This window comes from Megalops cyprinoides, chromosome 3 (assembly GCF_013368585.1).
Source record: "Megalops cyprinoides isolate fMegCyp1 chromosome 3, fMegCyp1.pri, whole genome shotgun sequence".
In the NCBI taxonomy this organism is placed as follows: Eukaryota; Metazoa; Chordata; class Actinopteri; order Elopiformes; family Megalopidae; genus Megalops; species Megalops cyprinoides.
Genome location: NC_050585.1, coordinates 49,727,232 through 49,742,164, shown reverse-complemented (window position 1 = coordinate 49,742,164; position 14,933 = coordinate 49,727,232). Strand labels below are relative to the sequence as shown.

Here is a 14,933-nt window from a genome sequence, read left to right as displayed (position 1 = left end):
TTCCACGAGGCCAGAAGTAAAAACCCAGAATATCTATATAACTAGCTATTTGAACAAGGAGTGAAACCCGGCTCCAAATTAAATGAGTACATATTTTGGTATCTCCAACAATCTCTGGAATCTCGCAGGATTTACCACCATTCCAGCAAAGGGGGGGGGGGGGGGAGAGAAAAAAAAAAAAGAATGAAATGGCTCGCAAACACAGCAAGAGCAGATGGATTATTTTACGACCATCTCGAATAAACACTCCGAACAATATGTATGCCGAAACTGGAGAGGGAAAAGAATAGATTAATGCATGAGTCATCACTGCTTTTCTTTTCCAGCGGAGGACCTGACAACAGTGGCTTCGAAGAACGAGAGGAGCCTTGTTCAGTCACAAAGCTGTCTGCCTCCTACATATGCAAGTGCGTCTCCTCTGCCTTGTACGTGGATGATTTACACAGACACTGTAGACGGCTGGCTGGGGACCTACTCCGTCCAGGGCAGCGCTGCCGGAGTAACCTTTCACATTTCTACTGTTGCCATTCTCCTTTTCTAGGCCTTCCATACCGCAATGGCATCTTTCCCCATCTCTCTCTCCCCTTCGGAGCCTCCATCTCTCCCGCGTCTCTGCCCATTCTCCTCCTCCATCTCCTCCCTTTCCACCCTCGTCCAGCATGGCGATTCTCCTTTTCTACGTCTTTCCTACCGCCATGTCGTCTTTCCCCATCTCTCCCACCTCGCGTTCCCCTTCAGAGCCTCCATCTCTCCCGCGTCTCTGCCCGTTCTCCTCCTCCATCTCCTCCCTTTCCACCCTCGTCCAGCATGGCAATTCTCCTTTTCTACGTCTTTCCTACCGCCATGTTGTCTTTCCCCATCTCTCCCACCTCGCGTTCCCCTTCGGAGCCTCCATCTCTCCCGCGTCTCTGCCCGTTCTCCTCCTCATCTTCTTCCTCCACCTCCTCTTCGGTCTCCTCCCTTTCCACCCTCGTCTTTTCCCCATATCTTCCCCCGTTCTCAGGATCTCAGCCTCGTTCCGAATCTCTCCCCCCGTTCTCACTGCCTCCGTATCCCCCCTCACCCTTTCATCTCCTTTCATTCTGTCCACCTTCTTTGCTACTACGCTGCGCACTAAATTGCGCACCATCAATTACACAAACATCTTGATATTATTCTCTCGGCCGTGGTTCCATATTCATGGTCTTCATTAATTACAGTCATCCAAACAAAAATAGTATTTGAACTGACAGGCCCACCGCCCCATCCCCACATCTCTTTCTCAGTGCAACTTTGCCATTTATCAATGAGACAGATTACAAACCCTCGAACAAGATAAACAATGCTCCACATTTACATAGCGCTTCACTGAAGAGCCCCTCTCCTCTCCCTTAATGGAAATAATCTTGATAATGTGATCCAGAGCGTGCCTCACCTCCTTGAGCTTACAGAATGCAAAGATATTAGTTCCACCGAAACAAAAAAGGACTGCTGGGAGTCTGAAGTGTTTTGTTAAGATTAAGGACCAAGACACTCAGCACTTTCCCTTATTTTTAGAGCAGCTGAACTTAGAACTTAATGGAACAGCCACCCCCCAAAAAGCATATCAGACAAAAATTCCCTTATCAGCTTTTCCAGTTAAGCACTGGTAAATAATGGCTTTAGCTGTCAAATTCTGGGCCAGCTCAAAAGCTGGTCAACTGGAGCTGTCTGGCACCTAGACTAGGTTTGCTAAAAGCCAATAATTCTTCCTGCAGAAACAGTATGAGAGGTGTGTGTGTTTGTGTGGTGAATGCTCATATGTACAGCGTGTGAATGGCGTGTGTACAGTACACACTTCCATACATTCATGTATCTTTTGTCAGACTGCACAAGTTAACTCGCGGTAGGGCTCGAATAGTGTTATGCTCACACTCACTGGCCTGGGAGCGTTGTCAGCCTGGTCTGACGCTGTTGCTCGTTTTAAATCGAACGGACACACTTCCGTTCCGTTGCGCTGAAAGTCGCTCTGGATAAGAGTGTCCGCTAAACGCATGCAATGCAACGCAACGTGTGCACCTGCTCTTGAACTCACCAGCCTCGGAGCTTGTAGGCCTCTGGGATGTCTGGGTTGACCATCACAGTGCTGCTGAAGAGGGCGGAGAGAGACCGTCCGCCGAAGTCAGACAGCCGAGCCCCTTTAATGGCCAGGATAGGCTGTGCGGACCCGTCAAACTTCTCTGCCTGTACGGGGGGGGGGGGGACACAGACGAGAAGGCTCAGACGGGCAAACGCAACTGTCCACACATCCTAGCTTCACTTAGGAAGAGCGCACGATGCACTTCCTGTCAGCTACAGCGGCGAACGTGCCGTCCTCCCCGACCCGCTCCAGTTGACGGTGACGGGCATCGACCGCGGCGACAAAGGCAGGGAAGAACCGCCGCGAGACGGCGGGGTACGGCGGCGGCAGAGCGGGCGGGGCGGCCTACAGCGCCGCGCGCAAAACAAACAGCCGAGGCACCTCTCTTTCATCCCTTCACGGCAGAGGTATTTGATCAGCCAGTTCATCCGCGTCGGCCGCTTCGCCTAAACGACCGTGCCCGCTGCAAGCTTCCATCTCCCACACAAACCACCCCCTGCTCTGCAAGCGGGATTTCAAAATTGGCAGCAAATAATACAAATTTTCTGGAAAAAAAAAAAAAAATCAAAAAAAAAAAAAAAAAACACTCTCCTTTTCCCCCCACAGAGGAAGTGGAAATTAGAGAGACAAGCCAGGGCGCCCGACCACCTTCTGGATCGCCACGGAAACAAACGCGGCAGCCGCGTCTGTCGCGCCAGAGAGTGGGCGAAGAGAGCAAAGGCAGGAATTTCCCCGTCGCTTGGAAAGGCCTCCCCGCACAGGACCGCACGTCTCCGCCGCCATTATCTACGGCTTTAATTAGCATGCTCGATGCCATCACTGTGGCATGAAAGCGGCACGGACACAAACGGCGACACAATCGTTACAAGAATGATTATTTATTCCCCCTGCACGGCGGCTTGGCCCAGTTCAGCCGGCGCTGGCACCACAACTGGACCGAAATAAAGAAAAATTCTCATTATTTATTAAGGATGCAATGCAACACTTAAACTACAGCTGCAACGATTAATAGATTCATCAGCCCCGATTTAATTTTAGTTTTGTTTTGGTTTTTTATGTCTTTTTTTTCTTTTTTCAAAAAGTAACAGTCGTGCAGTTTTTGTTTTTGCAGTCTTTTACATCATAAAGTCGGGTTGGCTTTTTTCCCCCTTTACTCGCAGAACACTCCGTTTGGTTCTAACGGGTCACATGAGACGTCTCAGCAAGTCATACGTTAGTAATGCAGAAAGCAGCAGGCTCTATGCGTTAGCTTTGTCACCCGCGGCTGTATGATAAACGAGCTCGCACTGAGAATGCTCACTGAGTTGAGCTGACATGTAACTGGCTTATGCACTCCATACTGTAAGTGGTGCACACCTGCTGCTTTACGCCGTGAAAGCTTCAGCGCAGGTCTGTCGATTAGCTCTTTTTTTTTTTTAAACACCACACCATCACCTTACGAGCCTAATAGAAGCAGAGAGGGCAAAGCAAAGAGAAAATTAAGAGAAAACAAAGCCAAGACCTTTCCTGTCCCTGTCATATTTCAGCTATTCTCCCCTGTTCTATCGTCAGTTTGCCTTTATGCCCCCTGCCCCCCACCCTGTTGCCCTGTCGCACCCTCTGTGGTTTCTGTGCCGCTGTCAGTCCCAGTCACCTTCCCTCCGGTAATCTCTCACCTCCTACATCCTCCTGTCATAGCCTGTCTCACCTCCCATGCCCCCCCTGTCATAGTCTCTCTCACTTCCCCTTTACCCCCGCTGAAGGCTGTCTCACTCCTCCTGCCCCCCCCCACAGCCGTCTACGTTACTCACCTCTTCTCCCCACAGCGTGACAGTGACCACCTTTCCGGACATGTCCATGAGGCCGATGGTCCTCTTGGACACTTCGCGGTTGTTCTTGGTGGTGATGCGGGACACCTCGTCCACGCTCTTGCACACCCCGATCACATCTGCGCAACAAAGAGTGTCGGTCAGCTCAGTAACACCCCTCCGTTAGCACACCTACCTCACACTCATGACGGCATGAGTCTACATGAGTAACCTGTCGCTCAGCCATGTCAAATGAGCATTGCTGAAACGGATACATAATGAATCAAACATTTTCCATGCATTACTTACCCATGCATATTAACAACAGACACTGAAGGTATAAGAACAAATTGGTATTTACACTTACAAAGAATATCACTAGCCCTAAAACCATTAGGATTTTAATTATGCTTACACAGTGTATGAAAACGCAAGCCACCTCCACTCAATTATCATCACACAACGCGACAGCCCTCATTTTTCATCGTTGACCTTCATTTATAGCATAAATAAATAAATAAAACCATTTTTTGCATTAGCTGACTTTTTTCCGCTTTTCTTTCTTTCTTTAAATCTCAGCAGCACATTAGCTGCGTGCGGAACCGTCTCCGTCGTTTCCCTGCAGTCAGCTCTCGTCCCCTGGCAGAGCTCAACATCGCCAGAGCGCCGTTCGCCAAACTCCGGCGAGACTTTCCCCTTGCTCTGGGAGCCGGCCGTCTCTCCCTCAGCTATAAACGGATAATATGTAGGCTGCGCGAGCTGTCACCGGTGTCCTGGATAAGGGAATTCGGTAGGTAATTGGATAAATAATGCAATGTAATGCAGGGCTCCCATGGACCCCTCAAGCTAACATCTCAAGTGTTTAAGCCAACAGAAGCGCAGGCAGCAAAAGTGCCACTCTGGCCCTCTTCCACCAAAGAGCTGAACTTAAGCACAGCCTGCACGCGCATGGGAGTTCTCCCAGGGCAACCACGTCGCCGCTGGCAGTGGGGTTAGGTGGCCGTCTTCTCTGCCAGGCCAAGCAGAAGCCAAACTACAAGCCCGTCACAGGGGACGCTGTGTTGCAGGAGGCGGCGCCGTTCGAATTAGACATGTAATCGCACTGCTGATTCATTGCGGTTATTATTCCGCCCAACCATCTAATCTCTCTCTGTATAAGTAATGAAGGCCTGCCAATGGAGAGGATGCATGGTAAGCGGCTGGCACAGAACAGCTGCCTGCATCACACAGCATGGTGCTATACGTTGGTGTTGGATGTGGTAAGTCCCACACCGCCCTGACCACAAAAGCTCTTTGAGATTCTTAGAGGAAAGACATTACAAAAATGTAAGAGCTGATCGCTACCATTGCAGGAATATTCTTACAAGTGTTTGATGCTTCTCGGGAATTTGCTACTTGGATATCACACAAAGACTAGATTGTCTGCAGCTTAGAGAGATGAAATAAAAAAAACAAAACATACAAAAGAATTTAGGAAACATAGGTTTTGGGGGTAGGTTTGGGTGGGTAGGTAGGTTTGCTTTGGAATAGCGCTTGGTAAGTTTGTGTGAGGCCAGACAGTTCGGTGAAACTTGGCTTCATTTTGATATCAATAATTTACATGGCAGACCTATTTTTGAGAGTATTTCTACTGGCTTGCAGAGAATTACTGAGTACATGTGTGTAACTTGGCATTTTTCTATGCTGAAAGTGTTGATACCATCAATATTGGTAACACGTTAATGGTTTTCACAAGACTACAAAGTGACGCAGCATAATATTGCAGAATTGTGGCTAACCACTGAGGATGCTTAGTCAAGACATCTTCATATTCTGAAAACAGTGAATCTTTGCAAAGTAGAACAGGAATGCAAAACATTTTACATGTATTACAGTTATGATTTGAAATACATTAGATCACAAGAAAGAGTAAGTATGATAGGTAAACAATTGTAATCTAGTTAACCTTACTTACTGTAATTACCTGGCTAGCAAAATCAGTCAATTATCAAGCTTATTAGCAAGATCAGAGTTCAGGCAACTTTCACTATATGGAATCTTGCTAGGAAGATACCTCCAAAAATACATTGCCTGTTAGTCTGATAACCATCTGGCTAAAAATAAAATCAGGTAGCTAGCAATGTAGCTTGCTAACTCATAAGTTAGTCATCTAGCAAATGCATTGGCTGACTGTCTAGTTGGCTGAAAAGAGAATTAGCTAGCCGCCAGTTAACTAAACATCCTAGATAGCTACCTGACTGTAGACTCTCTATAACCTGAATGACTGCAGGATGGGGCTAGATGTGAATAGCAAATCCTTTTACCCTTGCTACTTGTTACGTATTAATGTACAAAAGCAATGCTGTTAAATCAGAAATGTTAGGGAAGGTATTTTAAAAATGTTTTGCTGCCTGTTGATGATATATTGCTATGTTATCATTATTACTGTTGCTTAATTAGCTAGCTAGTCTTCTTTAAGGCACAACCAAAAAGGCTATCATCCATGTACTGCTCAGCAAAATGCAACTTGCAGTTGGATAGAGATGTGACTACTGGCTTAACATGAGAGACCAATGGTTAAAAAAAAAAAAAAAAAAACATATCAAGGACAGCCATGATATTTTTGATAACATTACGTGTCAGGAAATTTAAGACGGAGAAAAGAAAGAAAGAAAAGAACATAAGGAAGAAAGTTCAAATGGTCCAACTTTGGACATTTGTTGTGGGGTCTTGTGAGGTCAGATGGTACAGATGTAAGTGCTGAACTGTGATGAACCAAACCTCAGGGTTACTGTGGTTATCTCCGTAGGAAACACCAAAAAGGCCCAACCTTTCGCTCTGCCAACCCCTAACCTGGCAGGCGGCATTTCTGCCACCATGACTCTCCCCGTAGTCTTTCTGTACTCTTGTCTAACCGACAAGCATTACAAATCACAAAGGCTTCTGATCTTTGTCATCCTCCCCTGCCTGTCCTTTCCGGCTTTGCTAAATGCACCATCCTGATATCCAAGTCTATCCTTCCTACCAAACGTATTACACCGACAGCAATTACTGTCAGCATCATGAATATTAGCTTTAGCACAAATTACTACCGTAATTGGAAACCATGTTGCGTAATTGACCATGTTGGCAACCACTGAGCCCACCTCACCAAACCTACCGGTTCCCGCCAGCCCCATGAATGGAATTCTGTTATTAATGATAATTATTGCCATTCACATGGAATTGCACTGTTGCAAAGCGCTCACATAGATGTATTCTTCAAGAGGGGCTTGCATGACTCAATTGACACATCACATAATGCATACAGCTGGAGATTTCTAGTAAGTGCTTTGTTAAAGGGCACGAAGGCAGTGACTCATCCAGGATTCAAACCTCCCGAACTTCTGGCGACAAGTCAAGTTCAGAAAAAAAAAAAATGGACACCACACTGGCCGCTTGATTAGTTTAAATGAGTAGAAATCTAGTTGGTAGAATGGTTCTAGACCGACTAGCGCTAATCAGCCCTCACCAATGATGGCATCCTTCTCCCGGGACTCTAGGTCAGCTATGGAGACGAAGTCGCACTGGACCATGGGAACATCCTGGCTGTCCTCACAAGGAATAATGGAGGACTCGCCGTTGAGTGTCATCTCGTAATCATTTTTAAGGGATGTGTACTGCTTGTTGGCGATCTTCAGGGAGCCCTTTGAGATGTAATACACCTGGAAAGTGAACAGCGGGAGTAAAACAGATTCATCACGCCGAATTTAAATTAGGTCGGAGAAGACTCAATTCAAACTTAATTTTATTCTGGGAGGAAAAAACCCCGGAGGGTCCGATTCTGACTAAAGTTTACCTGTAACTAATTCTGTGACAGTGCTGTCGATAGCAGCGCTATAATGTCATTCATCGGATTGAAAGAGACATCCGAGCAAGCACAAACAAAACTACAAGGGCTACTAAAGCACAAAAATAAATGGTGAAATCGACTTTGTCGAGCGCAGAAATATCACAGGGACTAATGACCCGAGTGAATAACCGCTCTCACCTTGCCAGGCTCAATGAGGGTGAAGAACTTGTCCACTTCCTGGTTAAAAGCGGTCACTCTGATCTCCCCCTGGGTCAAGGAAGCACAAAGGTGATCAAGCATGGCAGCCCAACAAAAATTCACAGGTAAGCAGCGGAACCAAACACAAAATACAGCTGCAAGTAACAATGATCAGGGCCAAATGGGAGCAAGGCCCCATCGGCACAAAATTGAACGTGGCAACTGACTTCTACTGGTGGCAGCTGACTTCTGTTTGACATGTTTTAAACTTCCGGAGCTTGGCAGGATAACACGCAGGGAAATCCTCAGGGGAAACTCGGCTGAAGTGGGTTAGGTTGTGAAGAGTCTGAAGTCTGAAGTTTGAGCTCTGCTGTTCAGAGTTCATTACCTTGGAAAAGACTCTGTAACCTATTCATGCAAAATTTAACACAGGTACTTGCATATCTGGTAACTGTGATGCACGGATACACACGATTTCGTACAACTTTGTAGTGTAGTCTTTTGACTGTTTCTGCCATACTGCTTTACCTGCAAAGTTGTAATACACAAGCTGGATATACTGACTGGTCCAGCCACACCAAAAATCCCTTGTGCAACCCTTGATTTTTTGACATATAATATTCAGACAGAAGCTAGTACATCTGATGATGTCTCCATGTCAAATCTGACAGACATGTATGTAATAGTAACACACAGGTGATCAAAATTATAACAATGATTGTTTTTACATGTTAAAATTGACATTTAAATGATGTCATAGTTGGGTATTAATAAAATATGAAGGGTATGACTTAAGACCAAAATAAACTATAAATTTAGTTTGGGCAAGTAGATTTCTGACCAACTTGACCAACAGGGAAAGTGGGACAAAAAAACTTTAATACTGACTGCTGACTGGCTTCTGTCCATATTTTGCTACTTCCGGCCTCGTCAGGGATGTAGTGGTAAAAATAGGCAGATATTCTCAGCAATCAAGACAACAATGCATTTCTACGCAATTCACTTGCTCCTGCTGTAATAAGGGAAAAGCTATCTGATGTAGTGAGCACTTTTTTTTTTTACTCATTTCAGATATTGCAGTGGAAAAGCAACAACAGGTGTATGATAAATTTCAATACTGAATAGTCCGTTTCCAATTTTTGATTTTAGTAATAATAGACAATAAGAATTCACTTTGGACAAGCATGATGGAGGAGATGTGGATGGCAGTGGGGGGGTATACTACACTGCTGAACATATTGCGAGGTCACGCATATATCACAACATACAATAATACTGGATATCAGTCCAAGCCTAATGTTGATTTTCAAATTACTTTCTTGCAAACTAGATCATATTAATAGACACGCCTGTGAATAACAAGTGTGCAGACACAGACATGGCTCACTACCCTCTACACACCTGCATAATCAGAAGCAAATTCAAACAATCCATGCACAAGTTATAGTAATGTTAGCAAATGTTACATGAATTATACTAAAACCCAAGAGAGTTCCTCGCAGCGCGCCCCCCCAAGTGAACACAAAGAACAACTAACTGACAGGGTGATAACGGATTAACAGTCCAGGTGTGGCCTTGTGTACGTTCAAACAAGACTACAGAAGAACACCTACGGTCTCATCCACGATCTCCATGGAAAAAAGCTTGCCGTCCCCACGCGAGTTGCTCCATGTGCGAATGCTGCTCTTGTTTGTGACACGAGCGCGAATGGTCCACCTGGGAGACAAGTGGATAAATGTCATAATGGGACTCACCTCAAACAACACCAGTATCTAATTAGCCTGTTATCAGTCACAAGCTGGTATAAAATTGCTGTAACAAAACTGTTAGGAACACCATTTTCCTTTCACAAAAACCTAGCCTACCAAGCTCATTCTCCTTGATTTGCGGCAACATCTGCCAAGTTAAATGATCGGTTTAAAATTTGTCCTACTTAACTGACCACATAGCCATGAAGTAGTTGACCCTCAAAGTACAGTTCACCTGGTTTTTAACTTATAATCCACTGCTAGCCACAAATCACACATGTGCCAAGACCAGCGTTATGGAAGTTAAAACATAACCATTTTTCACGACCTTGGCGGTGGCATTTTGCAGATCTATGATCAAATATAGCTGGCATTTCTCCAGGGGTCTAGAGCCTTGTGATGTGTTAGTGTTTTGTTGAACGCCCAATACAAATGTGACATGCTTGTCCTCAGTAAAGGGGAGAAATGGTCTCCGAACACGAGCTTGTGTTTGCTGAGGTGGAATGAATCAACACCATCGCTGGTCACCATGAAATGAAGCCATGTCACAGCTTGATCCCTTACCACTGAAAGGAATAGGCTGTCCCTTACCCCTGGGTGTTTTGTCGGGTCTGAGATCCTTTGTGGGTTTTTATTTATTTGCACAGCTGTTGGCCTAGAATTCAGTTATTGTTAGAATGGTATTTCACTCCCAAGCCACTCAGGTGAGGCCTCTATGTGACAATGCTGGATTCTCTTTTGGTGCTTGCACTCAGATTATATGTTAACTGAACAACTACAGTGGCATCCCTCATCAGTAGTTTCATAATTTGAGAAATCAAAAACAAGATTTAATGAACACATTTTTGTTTGTTAACATCTAACAAATAGAATTACTTTAATTAATTTAATTACACTTAATTGTAAACAAAGCAGTATCCTTCACTCTGTTCTCCCATTTCTTTTAAATTTCATTTAAATCTGACAACACTTTTTTTTGTTTTGTCCTCTTGAATGTGTTCTGAATCATAAATTACTGCACAATTGAAGAGGCACTACAATCAGTTCACAGGAATTTCCAAAACAAACTATTTTTAACTTCATGTAGTTCTAATTACCCCTGCAAAAAACTAGCAAAACTCCAGCCCTCCAAATCCCGCACTCTTTAATATGAAAAATAAGAAAAAGAGTGTGTGGGAATGAGTGTGTGTGTGTGTGTGTGTGTGTGTGTATATACACACACTTAGCAATTCAGCAGCATAAATACTAATGCAAAATAAGTTGCATTATATAAAAAACAATCACGGCAATATTTATGCATTAATAACAGTCAGCTGTTGACTTGCACCATTTTAGTTATGGCTAAATTACTGCTACTGCTTGTGGAATTGATTAACGACAGCAGTAGTGCCGTGTATGTAATTGGGCACAATGATTAAAGGAACATGGCTGCAAAACCACCAGGTGGAAAATAAAGGCAACAAAGGAAGCTGCTAGAGTCACTTACTTGAAAATGAGTCATTGTCACATTATTAAAAAAAACCCACTTGCCTTAACTTTAAAGGAAGGTGTTAAGATGAATCTGCGTCATTTCATCAAAAGACAGTTCACACAGACGCTCACACACTAGCACACTAGTTCGTACATTGAAGTGTAAATCAAGAACATAAAAACAGAAAAAAAAAAAACCTATCTGGGCAGACTTACTGCATCAATGGTTATGGGCTGTGCATGTAAGGCTAACTGAATCTTACACCTTTCTTTCAGTTTCTTATCCAGAGTGACTTACATAGCTTACAATTTATACATGTTACATGCTATTTATACAGCTGGATATTTACTGAGGCAATTCCTGGTTAAGTACCTTGCCCAAGGGTACAACGGCAGTACCCCAGTGGGGAATCAAACCGGCAAACTTTTGGTAACGAGTCTTGCTCATTACCACTATGCCATACTGCCGCCCATGGAAGACATGGAAGTCCCGAATGTCTTGTCAGAATAGGGTTCAATAAAAAAAAAAAAAAAAAGAAATGTGGATATCAAATATTTCCTAAATGTGAACATTTAACTTGATAAAGTTCAGCTTCCTGTGCCTTGCATTCATTTGATTGTTTTCTTTACCTAATGAGAATAACCACTTTGAGGAATTACAGTACTCACTTTGACTGATAGGGGTTCAGGCTTGCAATTGGCACAACTTTGGACGATCCTCCGGGGGTGCTTGGAAGGGCCAGCTGGGGTTTCTTCCCAAAATCTCGACTGGGACCTCTGTTGGTGTTGGCTGAAAATTCGGGATCAGACACAGACAGAACAACCATTTACATTTTTAGAAAGAAATTGACAGGGTGCATAAATGAACTGTACCTACTCGTCAACCACGGTAATATGGGGGGGAAAGGAAAATTCCTTTTGCAATTCCACGGTCATTGCGCACAGCCGGCTCATATCAGAGCAGCAGCGGTGTCATCACATCATAAACTCCACTCAAATCGCACAAAACAACTGGCTTTCTGAAGGTGGATTTAGTGGTGTAAAGTGAGGATAAAAAGGGGGGGGGGAGAGAAAACACAAACTTGAAAGCAAAGAGCGATAAGCGATTCAGTTTCAGAGGCATTTCACACTGCCTCAAAGCTCAACATGGGAAAAATACGAAGACGACTCTGCAGTGTCCCCAAGCAGACCGAAGCAGTCTGTCTTCCAGGTTTTTTTTTTTCTCCCCCGTTTCGACAAGCCCTGCGCATTCGATTGGCGTGTCCTCTCACACTGCGGATCAGAGCTCAAAATGCCCACACTCAAGTCCTCTCGTTTCGCCCATGGTGGCGTTCTCAGCAATTAAGGCCTCGCGTCCCTTGCCAGCTAAGAAACGGCACAATTGCCTTGCTAATCTAAAGAACACATGCGGAGCCCTCAGCTGCAGAGAATTTGTCAATTCACAGACTCTGAAGTGGTCCCATCAGTACCTGCAGCAGGAAATTTTCCACCGTGGCAACTTAACGGAACTGAAACCTCAGGCTATTTAATGTGTATAAGCTGCCCTCTACTGGAGAATCCCCAAGGACACAGTTTTTTTTTTTTTTTTTGGGGACACTGACCTAGACTGAGCACACTTAGCACACTTCGCTGCAGACGTTTCTGAATTATTTGATGAAGCGGATGTGGGAGTCAGAAAGGAATATAAAAATTTATCACGGTTTCATTTTAAAAGTAGAACAAAGACAATGGATTCTCCTTCTACAACGCACAGCATCACCATAGTGTCAGCATAGCAATGTAACAGCGCCATGAGCAGCTCCCACTGAACAGCCACAAGAAATCTGACTGGCGGCGAAAGGAAGCTGGGGTCACAGCGCAGTCACTCACCTTCATGTCCATTTCGGGGCTGCAGTGGCTGGACAGTGGAGGCGGGGGCAGATGGCTGTGGCTTTGTTTGGCCTGGAGAGTACAGGGGAAAGGGAAACAGAACACAGGATTATCCCATTTTACCGAGAAACATCCCTTCACTGTCGCAAGAAAAGGAACACGCAGTGTCCCCAAGGACACCGAGATAAATTTTAAGCACTTGGGTTAAGACAGATTTACCAAAATTTGCTTGTCATTGTAACATTGTACTCCCACTCCTCCAAGGACAAACTCTAACATATTGACATAAGGCACATTCCTTAATAATCCCATACACACATACATACTGACGGGTGACAAATTAAAGCAAAACCCTGAATAAATGAGTGGAGAAACACAACGAATGCAGATGCTTCCACACAGGTGTATTGCATGGCACAGTTAAGCAATTAACATCCAATCATGCTCTGTGGCATGTACTGAAACACTGAGCAGGCCCAGCTGATCTAGATTTTGGGTCAAGATGGCAAGAGGAAAAGATCTAAGTGACTTTGAAAGAACGTTCATTGTTGGGGCATGGATGGCAGGAGCTTCAGTCGCAAAGACTGCTCAACTTGCTAGAGTTTCAACAGGAGCAGTAACTAAACTGACATCTGCACTTAGATCTATGGGAAAGACATCAGTAAATAGGGTCGGAAATTGTGGTCGACAGCGAACATTCGATGACCGTGATGCTTGTGTGTTAGTGCGTAAGGAAAAACAGAAGAGCAACTCTTCCTCAGGTGACTGAGAATGTCAATGCAGGACGTGATCAGACTGTGTCAGCAAGAACAGTCCGTCGAGAATTACATAGAGAGGGATATTATAATAGGGTTGCAGTGCATAAACCTCTCATTACAAAGATGAATGCACATTTGAGAGTTCAGTGGTACAAAAACCATAGGCACTGCTCGATAGAAATGTGGAAAAAGGTGATATGGTCAGATGAGTCATCCTTCACCATATTCTTGACAAGGGGGCGAACACCAAGAGAACGGTATGGGCCTGATTGCTTAACCCCTACAGTGAGGGGGTCCGGTGGCTCTGTTATGCTGTGGGGGGCATTTTGCTGGCATGGTTTAGGTCCACTTGTCCCCTTAGAGGGACGTGTCACTGCAAATCAATACAAAGTTGTTCTGCGTGATCACCTTTATCCTATGATGAAACATTTCTATCCTGAAGGGAGTGGTCTCTTCCAGGATGACAATGCCCCCATCCACAGGGCACGAGGGGTCACTGAATGGTTTGATGAGTATGAAAACGATGTGAATCATATGCTATGGCCTTCGCAGTCACCAGATCTCAACCCAACTGAACACCTATGGGAGATTTTGGACCAATGTATTAGACAGCGCTCTCTACCACCATCATCAAAGCACCAAATGAGGGAATATCTTTTGGAAGAATGGTGTTCCATCCCTCCAGTAGAGCTCCAGAGACTTGTAGAATCTATGCCAAGGCACACTGAAGCTGTTCTGGCGGCCTGTTGTAGCCCAACACCTTCCTAAGACACTTTATGTTGGGTTTTCCTTTAATTTGTCACCAGTCTGTATCGGTGCATATTGAGATTAGTGTCATTTGGCCCTAACTTTAGGGTTAGGGATGCCAAATCCTCACCTTCCACGTAAGGGGTGGGGTCACCAATCTTCCCGCCCACATCCTCTGCTGACTTCACCACCTCCACGTCCAAGATGATCACCACCCGTCTGCACACACACACAGAACAAACACAAAACACCAGACAGAACGAGCTTAGAAATCAGCCAACGAGACACATATGCGCAGAGAAGCACAAAACTATTGTAACTAACTATGAACAAAAACTATTGCTGGATTCTAATTTTGGGGAACAGATTTCATTTCTTTATGATAGCTGGGCAACTGTACACGCTATATCATAAAGTCTTACCAGCAAGGCCGAGTGGCCAATCAGC

At 44.7% G+C, this 14,933-nt stretch overlaps 1 protein-coding gene across 1 annotated transcript in view; it reads right to left on the bottom strand.

Annotated features, from left to right (window-relative positions):
* Nucleotides 1–14,933, bottom strand: part of rpa1 (replication protein A1) — a 41,212-nt gene that overhangs the window by 23,406 nt on the left and 2,873 nt on the right. The window contains exons 5-12 of the mRNA XM_036524219.1: nt 14,617–14,705; nt 12,982–13,053; nt 11,782–11,902; nt 9,508–9,610; nt 7,895–7,963; nt 7,376–7,568; nt 3,889–4,025; nt 2,054–2,202 (exon numbers count right to left, since the gene is read on the bottom strand). Coding sequence (XP_036380112.1) covers nt 2,054–2,202; nt 3,889–4,025; nt 7,376–7,568; nt 7,895–7,963; nt 9,508–9,610; nt 11,782–11,902; nt 12,982–13,053; nt 14,617–14,705 — 933 coding nt within the window. The remainder of the gene's footprint in view (nt 1–2,053; nt 2,203–3,888; nt 4,026–7,375; nt 7,569–7,894; nt 7,964–9,507; nt 9,611–11,781; nt 11,903–12,981; nt 13,054–14,616; nt 14,706–14,933) is intronic.